This window comes from Muscardinus avellanarius, assembly GCF_963383645.1.
Source record: "Muscardinus avellanarius genome assembly, chromosome: 4".
NCBI classification, from domain to species: Eukaryota; Metazoa; Chordata; class Mammalia; order Rodentia; family Gliridae; genus Muscardinus; species Muscardinus avellanarius.
Genome location: NC_137789.1, coordinates 51,151,770 through 51,172,039, shown reverse-complemented (window position 1 = coordinate 51,172,039; position 20,270 = coordinate 51,151,770). Strand labels below are relative to the sequence as shown.

The window sequence follows — 20,270 nt, the reverse complement described above, 5'->3', positions numbered from 1 at the left end:
TTCTTTCCGAACCTCCCAAATACTGAAATAACAGGTGTGTGCTACCAAACCAAGCTTTGTGAAATTTTAAATGCTATTTGAATTATATTATTATTATTTTGCTATCATTCTGTGAATGATATATATATATATATACATATATATATGGATTTTTTTATAAGTTGTTTACCTTAACTATAATAATTACAGTGAAATACATTTTGTTATGTTATTATGCTATCACTAATTTTTATATATGCTGAAATAAGTGATATATCTATAATGAATCGTTTTAATAAAAATTTAGTTATGGAACAATTTGACCTCTTTGTACATAATTTATAAAGAATATAAATTGTTTCTCAACCTTTTGGGAAAAATCAGATATAGGAAGAATAAAAGTACCAATTTATTCACTATGAAAAACAAAAGTCTTCAAATGAAAACTAATGTCAGAATTTTAAATTTTTACTAAAATTTACTTCCCTGACTTGACTAAAATTTGTCATATTTTTAAAGTTTTATTTAACATCTAATAGTTATTTTATAACCCTAACATCTAGCAATGTTTAGATTTTGAGAGAACTGAACTCTCCTATATAACACATACTGATTAAAAAAATACAAAACTGACGTATAAATATCATACATTAAAGTTTCATAAATTTTTAACTAATAATGACAAAGTCCCACATCAGTTTGGCTGTTCTGAAATATTCCAGTGCTTTACTTCATTGTGAAAAGGGTAACACAGTTGTTCTTATTTACTTTGTCTGATGCGTCAGAAATTTATCTTTATTATTATTATTTTTTTGGTTCTGGGGACTGATCCAGGGGTGTTCTGCCTCTGAGCTATAACCCCAGTCTTTTTTATTTTTTATTTTGAAACAGGATAACACTAAGTTAATGAAAGCCTTGTTAAGTTTCTGAAGCTGTCACCCAATCTGTGATCCTCCTGTCTCAGCCTCTCAAATACTGGGATTATAAGCATGCACAACCACACTTGGTTGCATAAGAAATTTATAGTCCCCAAACTGAAATTCTCATCAAGGTAAAAATATACTGATATTAAAAGTATGTCTCCTGATTTTTAGACCCCACTTCTTTTCAATACAGCATCTTATTTCTCCAGCAACCATTCTGCAGAAAAGAATCCAGAGACCTTATTGAGCAGACTTAAAAACAAATATAAAGCAACACTTCATGGAATGGAATCCAGGAGCATTCTACCCCCAAGCTACTCCCCAGCCCTATTTTTTATTCTTTATTTTGAAACAGGGTCTCATTGATTTGCAAAGGGCCTCACTAAATTCCTGAGGTTGGCAGCAAACCCGGATCCTCCTGTCTCAGCCTCCCAAACAAATGTTGTGATTACAAGCATGTGCCACCACGCCCAGCCACTTCATACATTCTTATTGAAGCACACTAATTTTTTTCCTCATACTTAGTGCATATATAACTTTTAGTTTCTTGTTCTGGTTACTGGATGAATACACATTTGTCCTGGTGATCTGTAAGGGTGGCACTGAAGAGGTAGTTATAAGGATTCTTCTTCTAAAGGTGAAGAAACTCAGACTTGATAGTGATACAGATGACCAAACTAAAAGTTTTCCTCTTTAATCAGTACCTAGTATATTTACTTAACACAAACAGGGGCTAAGATTGCTACATGCATGATGCAAAAAGTTTAACAACTCAAAGAAATCCATACATTTACTGTAATTCCTATCAAAATATCAATGATATCTTTTGGAGAAAAAACAAACAAAAACCCCAATCCTAGTACTTGCTTGGAACCCCTAAGAACACAGCCAAACTCATCTTGAGTAAAAGAACCAAGAAAGGAGGCCTGACTCCAAATAAATCATAAAGCTCTAGTAATCAAAACAGCACGGACATAAAAACAGACGCACAGACCAGTGGAAGAGAACAAAGAGTCCAGAATAAAAATCACACAACTGCAGCCAACTGATTTTTAGACAAAGATTCTAAGAACATACATTAAAGAAAGGACAGTGTTTTCCATAAATGGTTCTATGAAAATAGGACATCCGCATGCAAGGGAATGAAACTGGAGCTCTACCTCTCACCAGTTACAGAATTCAACTCAAAACGGATTAAAGTCTTAAATGTAGGACTTGAAACTATAAAACTACTAGGAGAGAACACAGGGAAAACATTTCAGGACATGGAAATACATGTGGAGTTTGCGGACAAGACCCCAAAAGCACAGACATCAAAAGAAGAAATAGGCAAATGGGACTAAGCTTTGTCAGCTGAAGGAAATATCATTCGAGGGAAGAGACAACCTGGAGAATGAGTAAATAGCTGCAGACTACAAAGAGTTAATACTTGAAATATATAGGGACCTAAAAAAATCAAACAGCAAAAAAAAAAAACAACCCCCAAAAAACTTATTTTTAAATGTGTACTAGGCCTACATATAAATTTCTCAAAATAAGTCATACAAATGTCCAGCAGTACTTGGAAAAACAATGAAGTTCCATATCACCCGGAATAGGGAATTGCAAATCAAAGCCACAAAGAGATATTCCCAACTCCAGTTAGAATAGCTGTTATAGAAATGACTAAAGATACTGAGTATGCTGTGGAGAAAGGGGAACCCCTGTCCGATGTGGTGGGAATGTAAATTAATGCAGCATTTATGGAAAGCCATATGGAAGTTTCTAAAAAAATTAAAAATAGAACTACCACATGATCCAGCAATCCTGCTCCTGGCTATGTGTCCAAAGAAAAAGAAATTAGTATGCTGAAGAGACATCTGTGCTGAAGAGACATGTGTGCATCTTGTGCATCACAAAAGCCAAAAGAAAAAAAAAATGAAAACAACACTAGTGTTCATTCACTGACGAGTGGATAAAAGAAAATAGGGTAGCTATGCTTCATGGAATACTATTTGGCCATAAAAAGGAACACAATTTTGTCATTCATGGCACATGGATGGAAATGGAGACTAAGTATATGCTCAATGAAATAGGTTAGGCACAGAATGACAAGTACCACATGATCTCACTCAGCTGTGAAAATTTAGAAAGTTGATTTCCTAGAATTTGAGAGAATAATGGTTACCAGAGGCTCGGGAGAATAGGTGGGAGATAGGCATGGGGCAGGCTGTTAACAATTGGGACTAAAGCACAGTTAGCTTCAAGAAGTTCTGAAGTTAACATCAAGAAGTTCTGAAGTTCTGGTGCGCTTGCTGCCCAGAAGGATAACTGTTAGATAACAGTAATGGAAATATTTCAAAAAATAAGAAAGAGTCTGAATGTTTTCACCATGAAAATGATACATGTTGAAAAGATAGATATGAAGTCTGTCTTGATGGTGTTACAATAGTAACCCCAGCACTCGGAAGGCTGAGATAGGAGGGTCATAGGTTTGAGACCAGCCTCAGCAAGAACCTATCACAAAATCAAAAATTTTAAAAAGGGCTGGGGACGTAGCTCGGAGGTAGAAGAACACCTCTGGGTTTAATTCCCAGCACACACACATGCGCGCGCACACACACACACACACACACACACACACACACACACACACAGATATGTATATTCTGGTTTAAGTGTTATCCAATGTGTACATACCAAAATATCACAGAGTACTACAAAATATGTACAGATTTTATGTATCAGTTAAAAATAAATATAAATTTAAAAAATACTGAACTTGCCTAGCTTGTGGAACATGGCTGTAATATCAGAACTTGGAAGATAGAAACACACAGATCGTAAGTTCAAAGGCCAGCATGCAGCAGCTTAGTTAGACCCTGCTTCCAAATAAAAAGTTAAAAGGACTAGAGGTATAGGTCAGTGGGATGATGCCTCTGTGTTCAATCTCTAATTACACACACACACACACACACACACACACACACGCATGCATGCACACACAAAACAGCAACAATAAAAACCCACAAACAAAAAATATTTTTATAAACTTAACAAGTTTATAAAATTACATGAAAATGCTTCATAAACCCACAATAAGCTTCAACATTATCCTTGCTAATGGTAAGTGGAAATGCAGCTACTAAGCCAATGTTGCCTCCATCCTGGGGTATTTCAGGACTATGAACAAGGAGATTCATGGCTCAGTGACACTTGAATGGTAGCTCTTACCTCAGCTTTAGTGAAAGGTCATAAACTGTTTTTGTCTCATGATGTGACCAGTAACCACTACAAAGAACTGCACTTCACTAGTAAGTAGTACAGCTTGTTAAATGCAGAAATGCAACAACAGGGTGAAGGCAAAGGACAATGGTTTACCAAGAGCCACGTTTAATTCTCCATAAAAATGTTTCTTGTCCTTTGGACAGATTCAAGATATTATGCAACATTCTCTTGAAAAAAGGTTTCAAAAATAATGTTTGTATGGAGAAAAGAAAAACAATATTATTTCTTTTTTTTTTTTAATAGAAGTCCCAATGTTCTGGTACCTAAAACATTTCTTATCTAGTTTTCGGACAGGACATCTCCTTGGTGTCAAGCTTTCTGATTCTCTTCTGATTTCAGCTGCCTGTAACATGTGAAGATAAGACCCCCATTTTCTATCGTTTGTAATCTGGTCCTGGCTCTCTATTAGTGTCCAGCCGCCCATTCCTAGCTGCAATTCTTCCAATTGTTCTTTCATCTGATTCCCAAATATTCGGTTTACTATTTAGTTCTACAGTTTTGGAAGGGTGTCCTTTTTGTTCTCACCCATTCCTTCAATACTTAATTTGTTCAATATTTCTCATTAGTTCTGTCCAAGGTCTAGCTCTTATTTGGTAGTCAGAAAAAACTGCCTTGATTAAAAAATATTAAATAAAGGATAAAAGATGAGAGTACTGACAGGTATGATGACTGGTGCACATCTATAATCCCAGTACTTGGAAGGCTGGAGACAGGAGGATCGTAGGTTTGAAACAAGTCTCAATAACTTAGTGAAACCTTCAGCAATATAGTAGTGAGACTGTTTTAAAAATAAAAAAATAAAAAAGAGATGGGGCTGGGTGTGGTGGCGCACGCTTGTGATCCCCGCGCTTGGGAGGCAGAGACAGGAGGATCGCACAGGTTTGAAGCCAGCCTCAGCTACTTAGCGAGGCTCTCAGCAACTCTTGGAAACAGAGACCCTGTTTCCAAATAAAATAGAAAATAGGTCTAGGAGTATATCTGGGAGGTAGAAAGCCTCTGGGTTCCACCCCCAGTACCACAAAAACAAACAAACAAACAAAAAGATGGGGCTGTAGGTTGGATGTAGAATGCCACTGGGTTCAATCTCTAGTACCAAATTTACATATATACATATATCAAGAAGCTTCTTGATATCAAGAATGTCATAAATTCCTTTGCAATCACTTTAAGGTAAAATATAGTATTTTGTACAACACTAGTAGTATTAGTGGTAGTAGTAGTAATGACACCATATTAACTACTATAATAATAACAGCCGTTGCTGAAGTTATTTGAGCTCTGTATCACTCACTCTCATGTGGCTTACAATTTATCAGAGTTTACTGAGCTGACAAAGTTTACTGCGTGACAGTTCTCACATTATGTAATCTAACAACACTTCTTAAATTAATAGCAAAATATCTTGTCACTTTGCATGATTTTCAAGTATTTTTGTATTAAACCAGAATAAATTTTCACCACACTGGTTGCAAAATGGCAAAGTAGCATAAGCAAAATAGGTGGTTAGCTTGATTCACTGGAAGCTCTTCGGTCTTGAGATGAAGGCATCGTGGGTGAAGGAAGATTATTATGTATATGGACATATTTCCAGTCAGGATAAATGACATTATTAAAAGTTGTTATGATTATTTCATCCAAGGCCATTCTGTCAGTCTAAGGAGACATTTCAGTGAGTCCTTTAATGGCTTCTGCCTACCTATAATTTTTAAAAATGATATGGCTTTGCCATTACTTCCTTCTTTCTTTCATGCCACTATTTTGGGTCTATTAACCATATATACAACATCCTTAAAATGCAACACATTTTAAAAATCAACTCAGAGTCCCATTATTCTAAGATGTGTATTCTTTCCTTTTTTGTATTTTTTTCCGTGTTGTCAGTGCAATGCATTTCAAATAATAAAATTCACAGTACATAACATTTTCTGTTTTCCTATTTCACTTGTATACATGGTAATTGCATCTACTTGTTTCATACATTTTTCATATCTTTTCAAATGATTACATTCTTTTTCAGTGAGTTGGACTCTTATTTGTTCCACTACTACTCTACAACTCCGTAATTTGGGTTTGCTTGCAAAACTATTTCCTCCTGAAAAGAAAACTGCAATGTATATTGTTGTTCATTTTAGTTTTTAATTTTTTTCCAGATGAATTACTATTCACTTGGTTACTAAAGTAGAAACTATGCACACTTTTTCTGTTTGTTATAACACATACTATTGCTGTAGTTTAAATTTAAAATTATCTTTAAAATCTTACTCATTTACTATTGATACTATCTATAGTTTCTTTAACAAAGTTGTGTAAACAAACACAATATAATGCTCTGAGGCTGAAATGTAGCTTCCGAAGCACAGTGATGCATGATGGAATTCTGCTCCGTAATAAAGAACAAAATGATGTCATTCATAGGGAAATGGAGGGACCTGGAGAACATCAGGTTAAGTGAGATTAGCCAGTCACAGAAAGTGAAGAGGGTCATATTTTTTTCCTCTCCTATGTGGAAGCTAGGGGTATTCTGCACAGAAGAGGGACTTTAGAACAAACAATGCTTAAATGACTATCATGCATATAGCCTTCTGCTGCTCCTAAGAGGTAAGATATTTCCCAAGTAAAGATATTTGGTCATCAAACATTTCCTTGAAATGTTGTAAAAGTTTGTGTTCTTGTTGATAGTATGACAGTACTTGTTGCCCTCATTCTTGTAATAGCATATTGTTACTTTTGATCTTTGTCAAAGGATATATAAAAAATTATATCTTACTCTAGTCTTAATTTACATTACTTTTATGAGTGTATATGAGTAAACTATTCTTTAATATCTACTTGTATTTATCTTCATGCTGTCAACAATTTTCCAACAGTGTGGCTATTTCTTTTTATGATCTATAAGCTATTTTTAGGTTAAAAAGTAGAAGTCTTTACATGCCCTGCTTTTGAGATTTACTTAGCTTTTTGTCCAGATAGAACTGTTTATGCTGCATATTATTAAATATATTACTCTCCTATTCATATCTTTAGAATTCTGTGGCCTACTTAGAAACATATCCATTTAAAATATATACATATTTTATATATGAATATATAAAATCTTAAGTGTGTATACATACACGCACACACAAAATCAAAACAGAAACATTTTCCCAAGTTTTATTCTGCTACTTTTATGGTTTAATATTTTTTTATTTAAATAATTACTCTACCTTGGAATTCATTTGTGTGTGTGGTGTGTTTTATTTATTTATTTATTTATTTATTTATTTATTTATTTATTTTTATTTTTTTGGTGGTACTGGGGTTCCTGGAAGCCCTTCTACCGCCAAGCTACACTCCCAGACCTATTTTATATTTTTTTAATTTGGAAACAGGGTCTCTTAAGCCGGCAAGGCTGGCTCCGAACCAGTGCGATCCTCCTGTTTCTGCCTCCCAAGCGCGGGGATTACAAGTGTGCACCACCACGCCCGGCTGTGTGTGTGTTTTAATCTGACAATTTTTTTTTTTTTTTTTTTTTTTTGTGTGTGTGTGTGTGTGTGTGTGTATGGTACAAAGATAGAACCCAGGAGCATTCTATCTTTGAACTACACCTCCAGCCCTAATTTATTTTTTATTTTTAACTAGGGTCTCACTAATTTGCGGAGGGCCTCACTAAGTTGCTGAAGCTGGCCTCAAGCCTGTGGTCTTCCTGTCTCAGCATTCTGAGTACCGAGTACTGGGATTACATGCATGTACCACCAGGCCCAGCTTAAACTGGAAATTGTATTCCTTTAATTATATTTAATATCAACCTATTTATGTAAGCTTGCTTAACTTTATGTCTTAAAATCTAATAGTAGTCTTTGCTCTTTTCATGTTTATGTTTTTCCATATAAAATTGTGTTAACTAGTTAAAAACTAAGATTTTATATTAGTATTACATTAAAACCCTCATTTTAATTTTGCCAAGTCTTTTCATTAAGAGTATAGTATTCCAGGCCAAGTGTGGTAGCGCACGCTTATAATCCCAGCATTTGGGAGGCCGAGACAGGAGGATCCAGGTTCACAGATAGCCTCAGCTACTTAGTGAGACCCTTTGCAACTCAGTGAGACCCTGTTTCAAAATAAAAAATAAAAATAGGGCTGAGGGTGTAGCTTGGAGGTATAATGCCCCTGGGTTCCATCCCCAGACCCTCAAAAATAATAAAAAAGTATGGTATTCCTTCATTTATTCAAGTCTTCTTTAGAATTTTGATAGGAGTTAATTTGAAATAATTTGGGGAGAAATAATCATTTTTATAACACTGAGTTATTTCATTAAAACATATGGCAATTCTTTTCATTATTTCCACAGTTTAAGCCCGGTGTGGTGGCGCAAGCTTGTAATCCCCGCGCTTGGGAGGCGGAGACAGGAGGATCTCGCAGGTTCGAAGCCAGCTGCGCTGGCGTAAGGGACCCTGTTTCAAAAATATAAAATAGGCCTGGGAGTGTAGCCCGGAGGAAGAAGGGCTTCCAGGAACCCCAGTACCACCCAAAAAAAAAAAAAGTTAAAATTGAACAGTTTTTTTTTTTCATTAAGATTTTTGACTACTTCATGTTATATTTCCTCCTGGGATACAGTTAACAGAAAATTAGGGACTAGAAATAATAGTTTAACTTTTGCTTTACAGAAATATGAGAGTTTAAAAGAAACCTTCTGAAATGTCAAACGTGAAGAAAAGAATCTACAAGAGAATGATTTCCAAAACTTCTCTAATAAAGAGCTGTTTTTGTATGCTTATTTATCTTGAATTAAAAAAAAAAGTATTCCAAACCATGAATTGTGAAATGGGCACTTTCTACACATACATTCTAATAGAAAAAGATAGATTATAATGGATATTTAAAACTTAGAATACAAAATACACATTTTTGACACTGAAAAGATTTGGATTAATAACTCTGAAGAGCCAAATTTATACTGTTACGGATTTAAAGGGTTTTCAAGTTGGATCACAAGTAATATGCTTTCAAAATGCATTTTTGTATTATTATATAGAATTACCCTGCTAACTTTATGTCAAAATAAAATGTACATAAGAAAACACAGCAAGCTCTAAAACATTTTCCACATGCACATAGTGAATCTTATATTGTTAAAAATAGTTTTGTTGAGTCAGAAAATATATAGATATATGCTCAAAATACTTAAACTTACTTAAAAACCAGGTGACTAAGAGAGAAGTTAGAAATGCTGGTGACTGTGAAACCATTCTAATTGAATGATGCTTACATACTTAGAGCAATATCTAAAACAGTCAGATAATGTCAATATTATTCAAATATTTCAAGGAGAAATTTCAGTAACTGAATATAAATATTTTGAAAATTGATTAATATTGACATTGAAATGCATTATTATTACACGTATTTCCAACTGCTTTCTAAAATGTTTACCTAAAATATTTGAAAGGCTATGATTTTGTATTCCAAGGAAATTTTCATTAATTTTCTTCTTAGTGTCTTGACTCTGGTTCCCTATGTTCTTTACATAAATCCAAACCCAACCACAATGTCTCCTTAACAAGTGACCCTTCCTGGAAGGACAGAATTAAGCAAAAACTCAAAGGAGTGTCAGATTACCTTGCACCACATGACCTCGCTAAGTAATTTTTCTATTTGTAAAACAATTTCCAGAATCTCTGCCAACAAAATATTTTTATTTATTTCATTGAGTAAACTGAAATTATATGAACAATAACAAAATTATTCCAATCCTTTTTTATACAGTAAGAATTAATGTTATATTCTACTTATGGTTAAATGTTATTTAAAAATAATTTTAAATATTCAAATTTGAATTAATGACTATAATGAGTAGTTGCATATACTGAGTTTAATTTGCTACATTCTAGCTATTATTTCCTGAGCTTATAAGAGACCTGTGATGGAATTTATTAGCCATTATACATATTAGGACAGTAAGCTCAGAAATATTCACAAATAGTTATTGCCTACTATGTTCAAATCTCTGTGCAATCCAGCCAGGACTAAGTCATGTATTGTCCTTGTCTGAAGCCTATGATAAGTGGGATTTGACTCTTAAGTCTGAGTCTAATGTCTAAGAATTTAAGGATTATCTTATTCAAATATGAACAATGACACACACTAAGACAACAATGAGGAGTCATACCACTAAGCTGAGAGTTGGGAGAAATTTCTACTAACTGTAAAAGACTCACGCATCCCATTATTCCGGGTCACAAAATGCCACAAATACATTACCTACGATGACTCGGACATTCTACAAGTATTGTTCCTTTTTATATATCTGTCCCCACCTATACCGGTGCAGCAATGGCCTGGACGGGAATTGAGGCTGATGCCAGCCTTCTGCTGCTTTCCACCCAGCAGCAAACATCTGGATGTTAAACAGTGGAAGGCGTGCAAATCCAAGCGAGACAGGGAAGTTGTGGCTGGGCTAGAGAACATAAGAGGGAGCAAAATAGGACAGAGGAGATGAGATCCCAGAGCAGAGGGGCATGGGTTAATCACACAGCCTTGTGGGCAAGAGAAGGTTTTTAGGTTTTTATTCTAGTCAGAGAATAAAGAAAGGTTTCTGGGAGTGCAGGGGAATAATTTGATGTGCTATTTTATATCATTCTGTATACACTATTCGGAGGGAAGGGGTGAGGTCCACAGCAATGAACAGAAGCAGGAAAACCAACTAGGGGGATACTGTAATATGTATGGTGATATAGGATGGGGCATTGGACTGTGATGGTGCCAGTGGGTAGGGAAAGATGAGCTAAAAAGAGTCAATAGGCTCAGTGTTGACAACTGTGAAGGAGTTTAGTCACAAGTCAATATTATGGAACTTCAGTGGAAACCAGAATCTTTGATCTTTATATTATCTTTCAATAATTCTCTCTCCTCATTAGTATAAAGCATCTACTCTTAAAAAACAAACAAAACAACAAACAACAAACAAACAAAAACACCTTTAATATTCCCAGTACTTGAGAGGCCGAGACAGGAGGATTGCAGGCTCAAGGCCAGCCTCAGCAATTTAACAAGGTCCTGTACAACTCACTGAGACCTTTGGAAGTATATCTCTGATCTAATCTCCAGTAACACACACACACACACACACACACACACACACACACACACACACCACAGAAACACACACATGCACCACAGAAACACACATAATCAAAACAACAACAAGAAAACCCTTTTTGCCAAATAAAATTTGCCAACCTGGTTCATCAAAAACTTGAAACTTTGGTTTTTTTAGTAGCATTAAGTTGGGAATTATCAACAAAGATGGTCATACTGAAGAATAACAAACAGATTAGACAAAGAAAGAGGAATTTAATTTTGTCTGTGTTTGCTTGATTTTTCGGTGTGTGATAAAATGGCTTTCCTCATTCAAACCTCACGCTTCTGAATTAATGTGAAGACTCTTACTAAGGACTTCTTTGAGCACTGTTCCACAATAGCTTTGCCTCTTCGAACTAGCCTTTCTAGTTTTGTATAAAGCACTGACTTCTGCTTCTTCGTCTTGATATAAAAGATTGGTCAAAAGTCAAATAGAACCATTATCCTTGCTCCCTCACTAAAAGACTTGCCAGTATTGAATATAGTGGTTCCCTTCCAACTTTAAAAGAATATCGTAAACACTGTATTCTTTAATATACCGTGTAATACATCCTGTAAACCTTAGCTAATTCTACCTTCTTTCTTTCACACTACAAAATAACAAAATTACCCACTGCTTGTATGTTGGAGTCCAAAGGCACTTTGAGAGTATTTATTTGAACAATCAGATCTTACAATTGTCTGCTCAGTCTTACACTCTTAGCTTACACTCTTCAGGAAGTAATCTTAAAATCACCTTCTCCAAAGGAAGAACAGAGCTTCTTTTGTTGTCATTTTTTTAATCTCTGTTCCTAGGTTTTTTGTTGTGAGTTTTCTTGTTTTGGATGGTTTCCATCACTCCCAAAATTGCGAAGCTGCAGGGATGAACTTTTTCATGCATGCATAAGAATGTAGTATATGTGTATGAGTCAGGCGAGGTGGTACATGCTTGTAATCCCAGGATTTGGGAAGCTTAGACAGGAGGATAGCAGGTTCATGGCCAGCCTTAGCTACTTAGTGAGGCTCTCTGCAACTTAGTAAAATCCTGTTTCAAAAACAGGGAATAAAAATATGGGACTGGAGGTGTAGCTCAGAGGTAGAATGCATATATATGTGTGTGTGTGTGTGTGTGTGTGTGTGTGTGTGTGTGTGTGTGTGCATGGATGTGGATGTGTATGCATATGTGGATGTCTAATGCCTATATATATATATATATGTGTGTGTGTGTGTGTGTGTGTGTGTGTGTGTGTGTGTGTATGCATATGTGGATGTCTATGTATATATGTGCATGTGTATATATGTCTCTCTGTATCTCTCTCTCTCTATATATATACATATATATATATATTTTTTTCTATTGTATATATATTGCACCCAATAGAAATACATATCTAGGTGAACTAACTTTTGATACCTGGAAAGCTTAATGTCATTCAAGTCCTCTGAGAAGATGAGAAGATACTAGCACCAAGAATAATATGCTGAAACTCCTAATGGAAGGATTCTTTCTTTCTATGAAGAAAACAAAGCTGCATTCAAGATAATGTCTTTTGCTTATATCCAATTCTCAATTTTTGCTTTAAAATATTCACATAGAATTTAAGTAAATAAAAGTCAGAAATACTGAGCAAGGAATATGAACTCACTAGAATGAAATGGTTTTAATACTTTCACTTTGGTTGATTATAAGGGTATAAAATATGATACTAGTTATAGTTTCATGATATAATTATCACAGGGCAATCCCTGTTCATTAGTACTGAGTATTATGAAGCCAACATGAATCAATCCATGGTCTTAGAATGTTTATAAACTAGTTGAGAAATCCTTACAATGAGAAATTATGAGAGGAGACAGAAATTAATACCAGTTATGTGTATGTAGAAGATAAATGTAAAAATTACTGAAAGGATTTTGGACTGAAGCAGCAGACAGAGTGGAGAGGATGGACATCTGGAAGATGCTGGGTAAGTTCATGTCTGAGGCTTGACAAGAACCCTCGAACATAAAAACTGGTTAGAAAAAAGAGCGTTGAATGGAATGCTTTTTAACTTGTGTAGCTTTTGTAATAAAGAAAGAAAAGAAAATCAAGGTATACAAATAAAATGAAATCAAACAATGAACATTCCTAAATATGTTAAAAAATCTAGTCGACAAGGAGATAATACTGAAAATGGTATGCATGTTGAAGAGAAGTGAAAAAGGCCAGTAAGATGGTCTGAGAGGAATTTCAGGCAGAAAGATTAGGTATGGGTTAATGATATTAATTTAGAAGTAAAGGTAGTCTAAACTGAGTAGATATATAGATAAAAATTAATGAACAAGTAATCACAAAAAAAAACAGCTTTTCAGGAATCCGCACATCCTTCCATAACATTTGGGACCTTCTTGTGAAGCCTCTTCATCCACTTGTCCATCTTAGATATTGGAATGCAAGTCCAATATAAGAAATTAGAATTTCAAGTTTCAAGAAATCACCATCTAGCTTGCCTTGTGCACTGTTACAGTGTCACCATAAAATAGTGCCCGGCACACAGGAGCAGTGCAATGAATATTTCCTGAATAATTATTATTTCAAAATATAGTTTGTTGAATCTTTTCCTAATTTATTCAGGTAACAGAGCATCAAAGCTTAGGAGGAGAAACATGAATTCTGGAATTGAGGCAGCTGTGTTCAACTACTGTTCACATGCAATAATGACAACTTTTCTGATTCTCAGTTTTCCCATTTATAAAACAGAGAACACTATCCAACTTGCAGAGATGTCATGAGATTCGGAGATTACCAATGTATGTCAATTATTTGCCCAGACACGTATTAGTTACTGGTCTATGAAAGCTATTCATTAAGAGCAAGTGGCACTCCATTGTGTGTTCTGGACTTTCACCCATGGCTGTATTTATCTGAATGATAGATAGCATTTATCACTCTGCACTATTATATCATATCTATCTTCTCTCCTTTAATATATAAACCTTTAAAAATGTACTTTCATTTGTGCATTGTAATTGTACATCAAAATGAAGTTCAGAATGATGGAGACATACCTGCACATAACCTTTGATGTGTTTCCCTCCAGGTTCCATCCCCGCCCTCCCCTTCCCCATACATCAGCACTGGTAATTTCATATATATACATAGCATTATGTGAACTGTTTTCTTCATCATATCTCCTTTCTCTGTCCCCTAGACCCCCTCCATTGCTCACTTGTATCTTTCTTGATTTATCTGAAGTCCCTTTTGCTCCCCAATTTCTCTCTAACTTCTACACTTAAAGAAAACATACTTCACTTCTGAGAATGGTCACTTATCCTAACAGTCTTCAGTTTTATTCACTGTGCAGATAATGACAAAATTTTGTTCTTCTTTATAGTAGAATAAAATTCCATTTGTGTCTATATCACAATTTTGTAATCTATTCATTTTGTGGATAGATACCTAGGCTGGCTCTATAATTTGTCTGTTGGGAATTGTGCTGCTGCAGAGACATGGATATGCATCTATTACCATGGTATTCTGACTTCAATTCCTTTGTAGAGATGCCCATGGATGGTATAGCTGGGTAATGTGGTGGTTCTAATCCCAGTCTTCTGAGGAGCCACCACATTTTTCTCCTTAGCGGCTGCATTGATTTGCAACCCTACCAACAGTGTATACGGATTCCTATTTCCCCACATCCCTTTTGCTATAGTACTAATTGCTTCAATGTGTGACAATTGCACTGTCAAAATTAATTACAAGCTTCATTTCAGTGAAACTTCTTGTTTGATTAAACCTCAGTACTTCCTCTTTGTTTCAATGTGATAACTTTCCCTTCTTTGTCATAGAAGTATTTGTGTTCATTTTTCCTCTTTCATTTTGGAAATATGAGTCTCAAAATGCAGGGATGCGTTCTTCTGTTTACAAATTCATGGTGCCTAATCATCTACCTTAGGCACACATACTCATATAATAGATAATATAAATACAAAAATCATTAAGTTATGTGATATTAAGCAAGTGAGATTAAGAGGAATACAATGCTTGTCAGACCATGTTATCATCAACAGAAATTGATCTTATAAAGGGAGCAGGAACTACTTAAAATTTAAATTAAAAAAGATTTGAGCAAATAGTTATTTAGGGAGCTTTGATTAAGGGGTCTAAGATAACAGAGGAGTTTAAGTAAACAGTTCATCCTTATACTTTTGATATATCTGTTTTGAAACTGAAAATAGTGGCTGGTGTAGTCTACTTGAGAGTTTGAGCTATTTCTTAGTCTAGGACCAGTGATCGCAGGACTTTATTTAATTAGTTAATGGCACTTACTAAGCACCAGCAGTGTGCAGTGCACAGAGGCTGAAGAAGTTGACCATTAGGTATGAAAACACCAGTCTCTTTGAGGACAGCAATCTATTTAAACAGACAGGAATAATGAAAAGAAATGCACCCTGAATCAACTGCACATCACATACTGAGATAAGGCTGCCACTTTGGTGATTTCACAGTGTTATCGAGGTATAAACTGCAAAGTAAAAATTCATCCAATACAATAAAATCAAAATCCTTCAGTTTTTTACCCAGTGTCTTCTAAAATAAACAAATAATTGCATTTTGTTTTCATTTCAAAGAGTTCCTCTGGGCTTTGTTACCTGAGCAGTGGCAGATGTCTATACTTACACATGTCTATAAAGGTTGATAAATACATTTTAAGTGAACTTTTTCTGTACTTATGGAATCTAAATGTATTATTCTACTTGAAATTGAATGGTCATAATGTAATTTAATATTGTAGGACATTTATATAATTAAAATAAACTCATATTTTTGAAGAAATGCATTGATTTTTTTTCTTGAAAGTATGGTGGCCTTATGCATATCATATAAAATACACATCTTCTTCAATAAAGGGAATAGGGTACTTTGTTTACCAAAAATTATATAAAATCTATATTTTAAGTGTAGCCTTGCTATACAGGAAATTCCATATAAGTAAAACAATGTTTCATTATTCATTGACTCATGTCCATCCCAAATAAGAGCACATTATTTTACTTCCAAGTTGAAAAATTAGTAAAATGTGGCTAGTATGATATTCAAATTTATATTTTTCCTTAATCTTTAAGATCAGTTTACAAATATTGAAGGACAAAGTTATTTTTCAACATTGCCCTATACTAAAATTTCAATATTATGAAATTTGCATTTGATACACTGTTGATTAGTATAATTTTCTGAGAACCCAAATGACATTAAGAAGCACATTTAGCAACTCTAAAATCAATTTTAGCTTGCCATCCTTAAAAAATAATATAAAGTAGGTAGATATAGGTGGCTGTCTAAATAAAACAACACGTATATGTAAAATTAAAACAATGCTGTCATCAAAATTTAATTCAAATGGCTAGCAATAGATCTCAAACAAAATGATCAATATTCCTACTAAAAACACAATGCAATAATTATCAACTGTAATTATAGGGGTCTTATAAAGATGTATAAACCAAAGATACAATAGCTGCAGTGTGCCTGGAAGCAGCTCTGCTCCAAAGCAAATCATCCCTATTAGTTCCTATTCATGATTTAAATTATGCTATTTTATCTCTTCATAACATGCAGCATTTTTTCACCCTCACATTTCTAGGCATTTTAGCTTCTGCTGACATAAATTCATTCTCAAAATAGAATGTTACAGCAGTCTTCTGCTAGACATTTAAGCCCATTTGTGCATTTATTTATTTTTTATTTTTTATGATGCTTTTCTAACATTGTAACTAACTATGAGAGAACTGGGACAGTAGCGTTAGAATGAATAAAAACTTGTTTTCTAAAATGACTCTAGACACTGTATGTTTCTAAAAAGAAATTTATAAAAGAAAAGATCACAGCCTCCTACCTTGAAAACAAACATCTCCCGGCGAAGAATAGCTAGAGTGTTAAAGTTCCCATCACAGATGTTGGGTTTGGCTCCAGGGTAGGAGGGTCTGCCCGTGGGAGGCCGAGGAGGCTTTGGCCTGTCATTTTTCCTTGGGTCAACCGGAGGGATAGAGCGGTGTGGGGGCACTGTCGGTAGAGGTCTTGTAGGTGGAGGGATCTTGTCAGGTGGACCTTTTGAAAATATGAGGACAGTGCTTGGCTCACTTAAAACTGGAATAGTGCTGGAAAATATGCTATAGAGAACAATCACTTATCAGCAGAGGGCACAGACTAAGCAAGCTAAGAGGTCTTTAAGATTGCATATTTTCTGAAAAAAACAAACAAACAAATAAAAAAACCTAGAAAAACATCTTACCCACCCCAACCTCTACCAAGTCTATCCCAAACTGTCCTTCACATGCTTGATTCTGGATCCAAGTAGCTAGGTTTTCTCTGTTAATTTTTAATGATTTTTATTTTAAGACCTTCACCACAGTCCTTGTTGGAAAGCTGCTCTCAAACCTTTTTTAGAAGTTGGTGAGTCATAAATAATAAATACATGAAAATGAGTACTAGTGTCATACATGTAAGCTCCAACAAAGATAATCCTGGATTTCAACAATAATTCTATGTGAATATTTTCCAAAGATAAATAGTAACTAATCAAAGTTTAGTCTGTCATATGTCTCCAACTATATTTTATAAACTTTCACTGATTTCACTATTTTCTTCTAATGAAATGTATGACAAATTGCTGATTTGAGCATTTCATTAAAATACTGACTCTAAAGCATCTATTGATTAAAATACTACCAGTAAAATATTAATGTGAAGATGTGTTTCTAAAATGAGGCTTCTGAATCAAGCTAAACGTGCACATGCAATTTGTTACTCATGTTAAGCATCATTCATCAAAGGACTTATGTTTCTAAAAAGAAATACAGAGCTGTTCACACTTCATATTTACATATGGGAAGGATTTTATTTTTGTAGACCTTCAGTCTAGACTACTAATTCTTGAAGTCATGAGAAAATGACTTGTTTCAAACAGCTAATCGGGAGGAATTTCTGAGGATACATAGACACTTAGGCATAGGATAGTTCAATTCAACATATGATTTCTTTAGTTTGAAGTCTTTTCTCAGTATCCCCCAAAAATAAAGAGCAGGAGCCCAGAAGTTTACCCTTTTTTTTTCAAATCTATTTTAACCCTGTAAGAATGCTTACTACTGTAATATTAAAATTGAAAAAGTTAATGAATGCAAAGCAAATTAGTGAATTTAAACTTTGTTATTTAAAAATGCAAAGGATATCCTCTGGATACTGGATATTAACATGTGGATAGCACACGTTTGTCTTTGTATTATAAAAATGAATGCTTCACTTCATTAATTTAATAAACCATACTCACTATATGTAAATTATAAATGTCAAGTTCTTAACAATTATGTGAAAAATAAATGTCTTTATAAAGGTCAATGGCTATACTGAGAGAGTTAAGATGATAGTAAATATGCATGATAGTCTTTTCCCTTTTTTCTTAATTTCCATTTATAGACTGAATTCCATAAATAAGAACATTACTACACTAAAGTTTACTTTGTGCTATGTATTAATAAACCTAGCCATTTGTTACCGTTAATTTCCTTGCTGGTTATCTTTCATTGTAAGTCAGTAATTATATGCTTTTGAGGTCCATTTGTTATATCCATCACGGACATTTTCAGGACCTTCAAAAGAAATTCATCTGCGAATTTTCTAATATCAAATCTCAGAAACCACGAGCCAATATAGCAATTTGTACCAAAGTCTCAACATCTAATATGAAAGTCTTGACATTTCTTAGTTTACTGATTGGTTATATTAATTTATTATATTTTATCTGAATTTCAAATATGAAAGTGTATTAGATTTTTAGTATAATTGCAAGTGTCAATTAAACTCAATAAAAACACCACATCTGTTCTTAGCACTTTCCCATAACCTATAAATTAAGATATCTGGGACTGTTGCCACATCCTTCTTTTCAGTTTTGCTGTGTCTCCTGTACTTAAAGCATCTATGTCAAAGAAGAAAATGCAGCAAGAATCCTAGGATTCACGGTAGAACTAACCAAGCAGAAGTACTGGGAACTTACCATATATCTTCTGGATGCCCTGCAAGTCATCATTAGGAAGCTTGAAGTTGTCTGTCTCCATGTACTGGTAAAATGGAGCCATGATGGCAGTGGGGTCATTTGAATGCTCCAATCCCAGAGCATGTCCCAGTTCATGAACTGCTACGAGAAACAAGTCATTTCCTGTGAAAATGAGAATAGAAGTTAGAATTACTGAAAGTAGGAACCAAGTGATGCATTAAAGAGGACAATCTAGCATTACTAAAATGTTGCCCCCCAAAAAGTAACAGGAATTCATTACTTCAAACATTGCTATGGTTCTATCATTGGCTTTCCCGCTTGAAATATCCAATGTCCTTCTTCTAAGGTGGGGTAAGGGGAAGAGGTGGTGATAATGATTGAAGTTATAGAAGTTTAGAAAATGAAGAAAGAGTAGCAGTAGTAGCAAAAGCTGATGCTAATGATGTTAAAATGTCCTTCCAGTTTTAAAATACCTGTGTTAAAGCATCTCACTTTTACAATCTTCATATTTAACATAATGATAATAATTATTACTATATTATCCTGAAAAATTCTTACAATAAGTCAACAAAAATAGGATAGGTACAATTTCTACTTTTATATAGATGAGTAAATTAAGGCACACAGAGATCTGCATGTCATGAACAAGAGATTCTTGTACTTACAAAGCTGTAACTAGTACTCAAGTTTTTATGACCCTTACACTAAAATTTTAATTTATTACCAGCCTAGAATATGGGAATATAGTAGTAGAACATTAAAGGCATCGGCTAGCAGTTATAGTAACTGCAATTCTAGTTCTAGCTTTATAATACCAGTTGTAATCAATTCAATGGGTAATTTGAACAAAATATATTTATTTTAGAGCTGTCTCCAACTGAAAATTCCCACTTAACTAAACTCTCACAGTAAAGTCTAATTAGTGTAAATTCTTCAGATACTTATTTTGACTTTATGTATTCAGACCACT

The 20,270-nt window shown here is 34.4% G+C and overlaps 1 protein-coding gene across 1 annotated transcript in view; it reads right to left on the bottom strand.

Moving 5' to 3' along the window:
• Positions 1-20,270, bottom strand: part of MMP16 (matrix metallopeptidase 16) — a gene marked incomplete at both ends in the record, with an annotated part of 275,992 nt that overhangs the window by 55,935 nt on the left and 199,787 nt on the right. The window contains 2 exons of the mRNA XM_080693638.1: positions 17,144-17,355; positions 19,301-19,462. Coding sequence (XP_080549764.1) covers positions 17,144-17,355; positions 19,301-19,462 — 374 coding nt within the window. The remainder of the gene's footprint in view (positions 1-17,143; positions 17,356-19,300; positions 19,463-20,270) is intronic.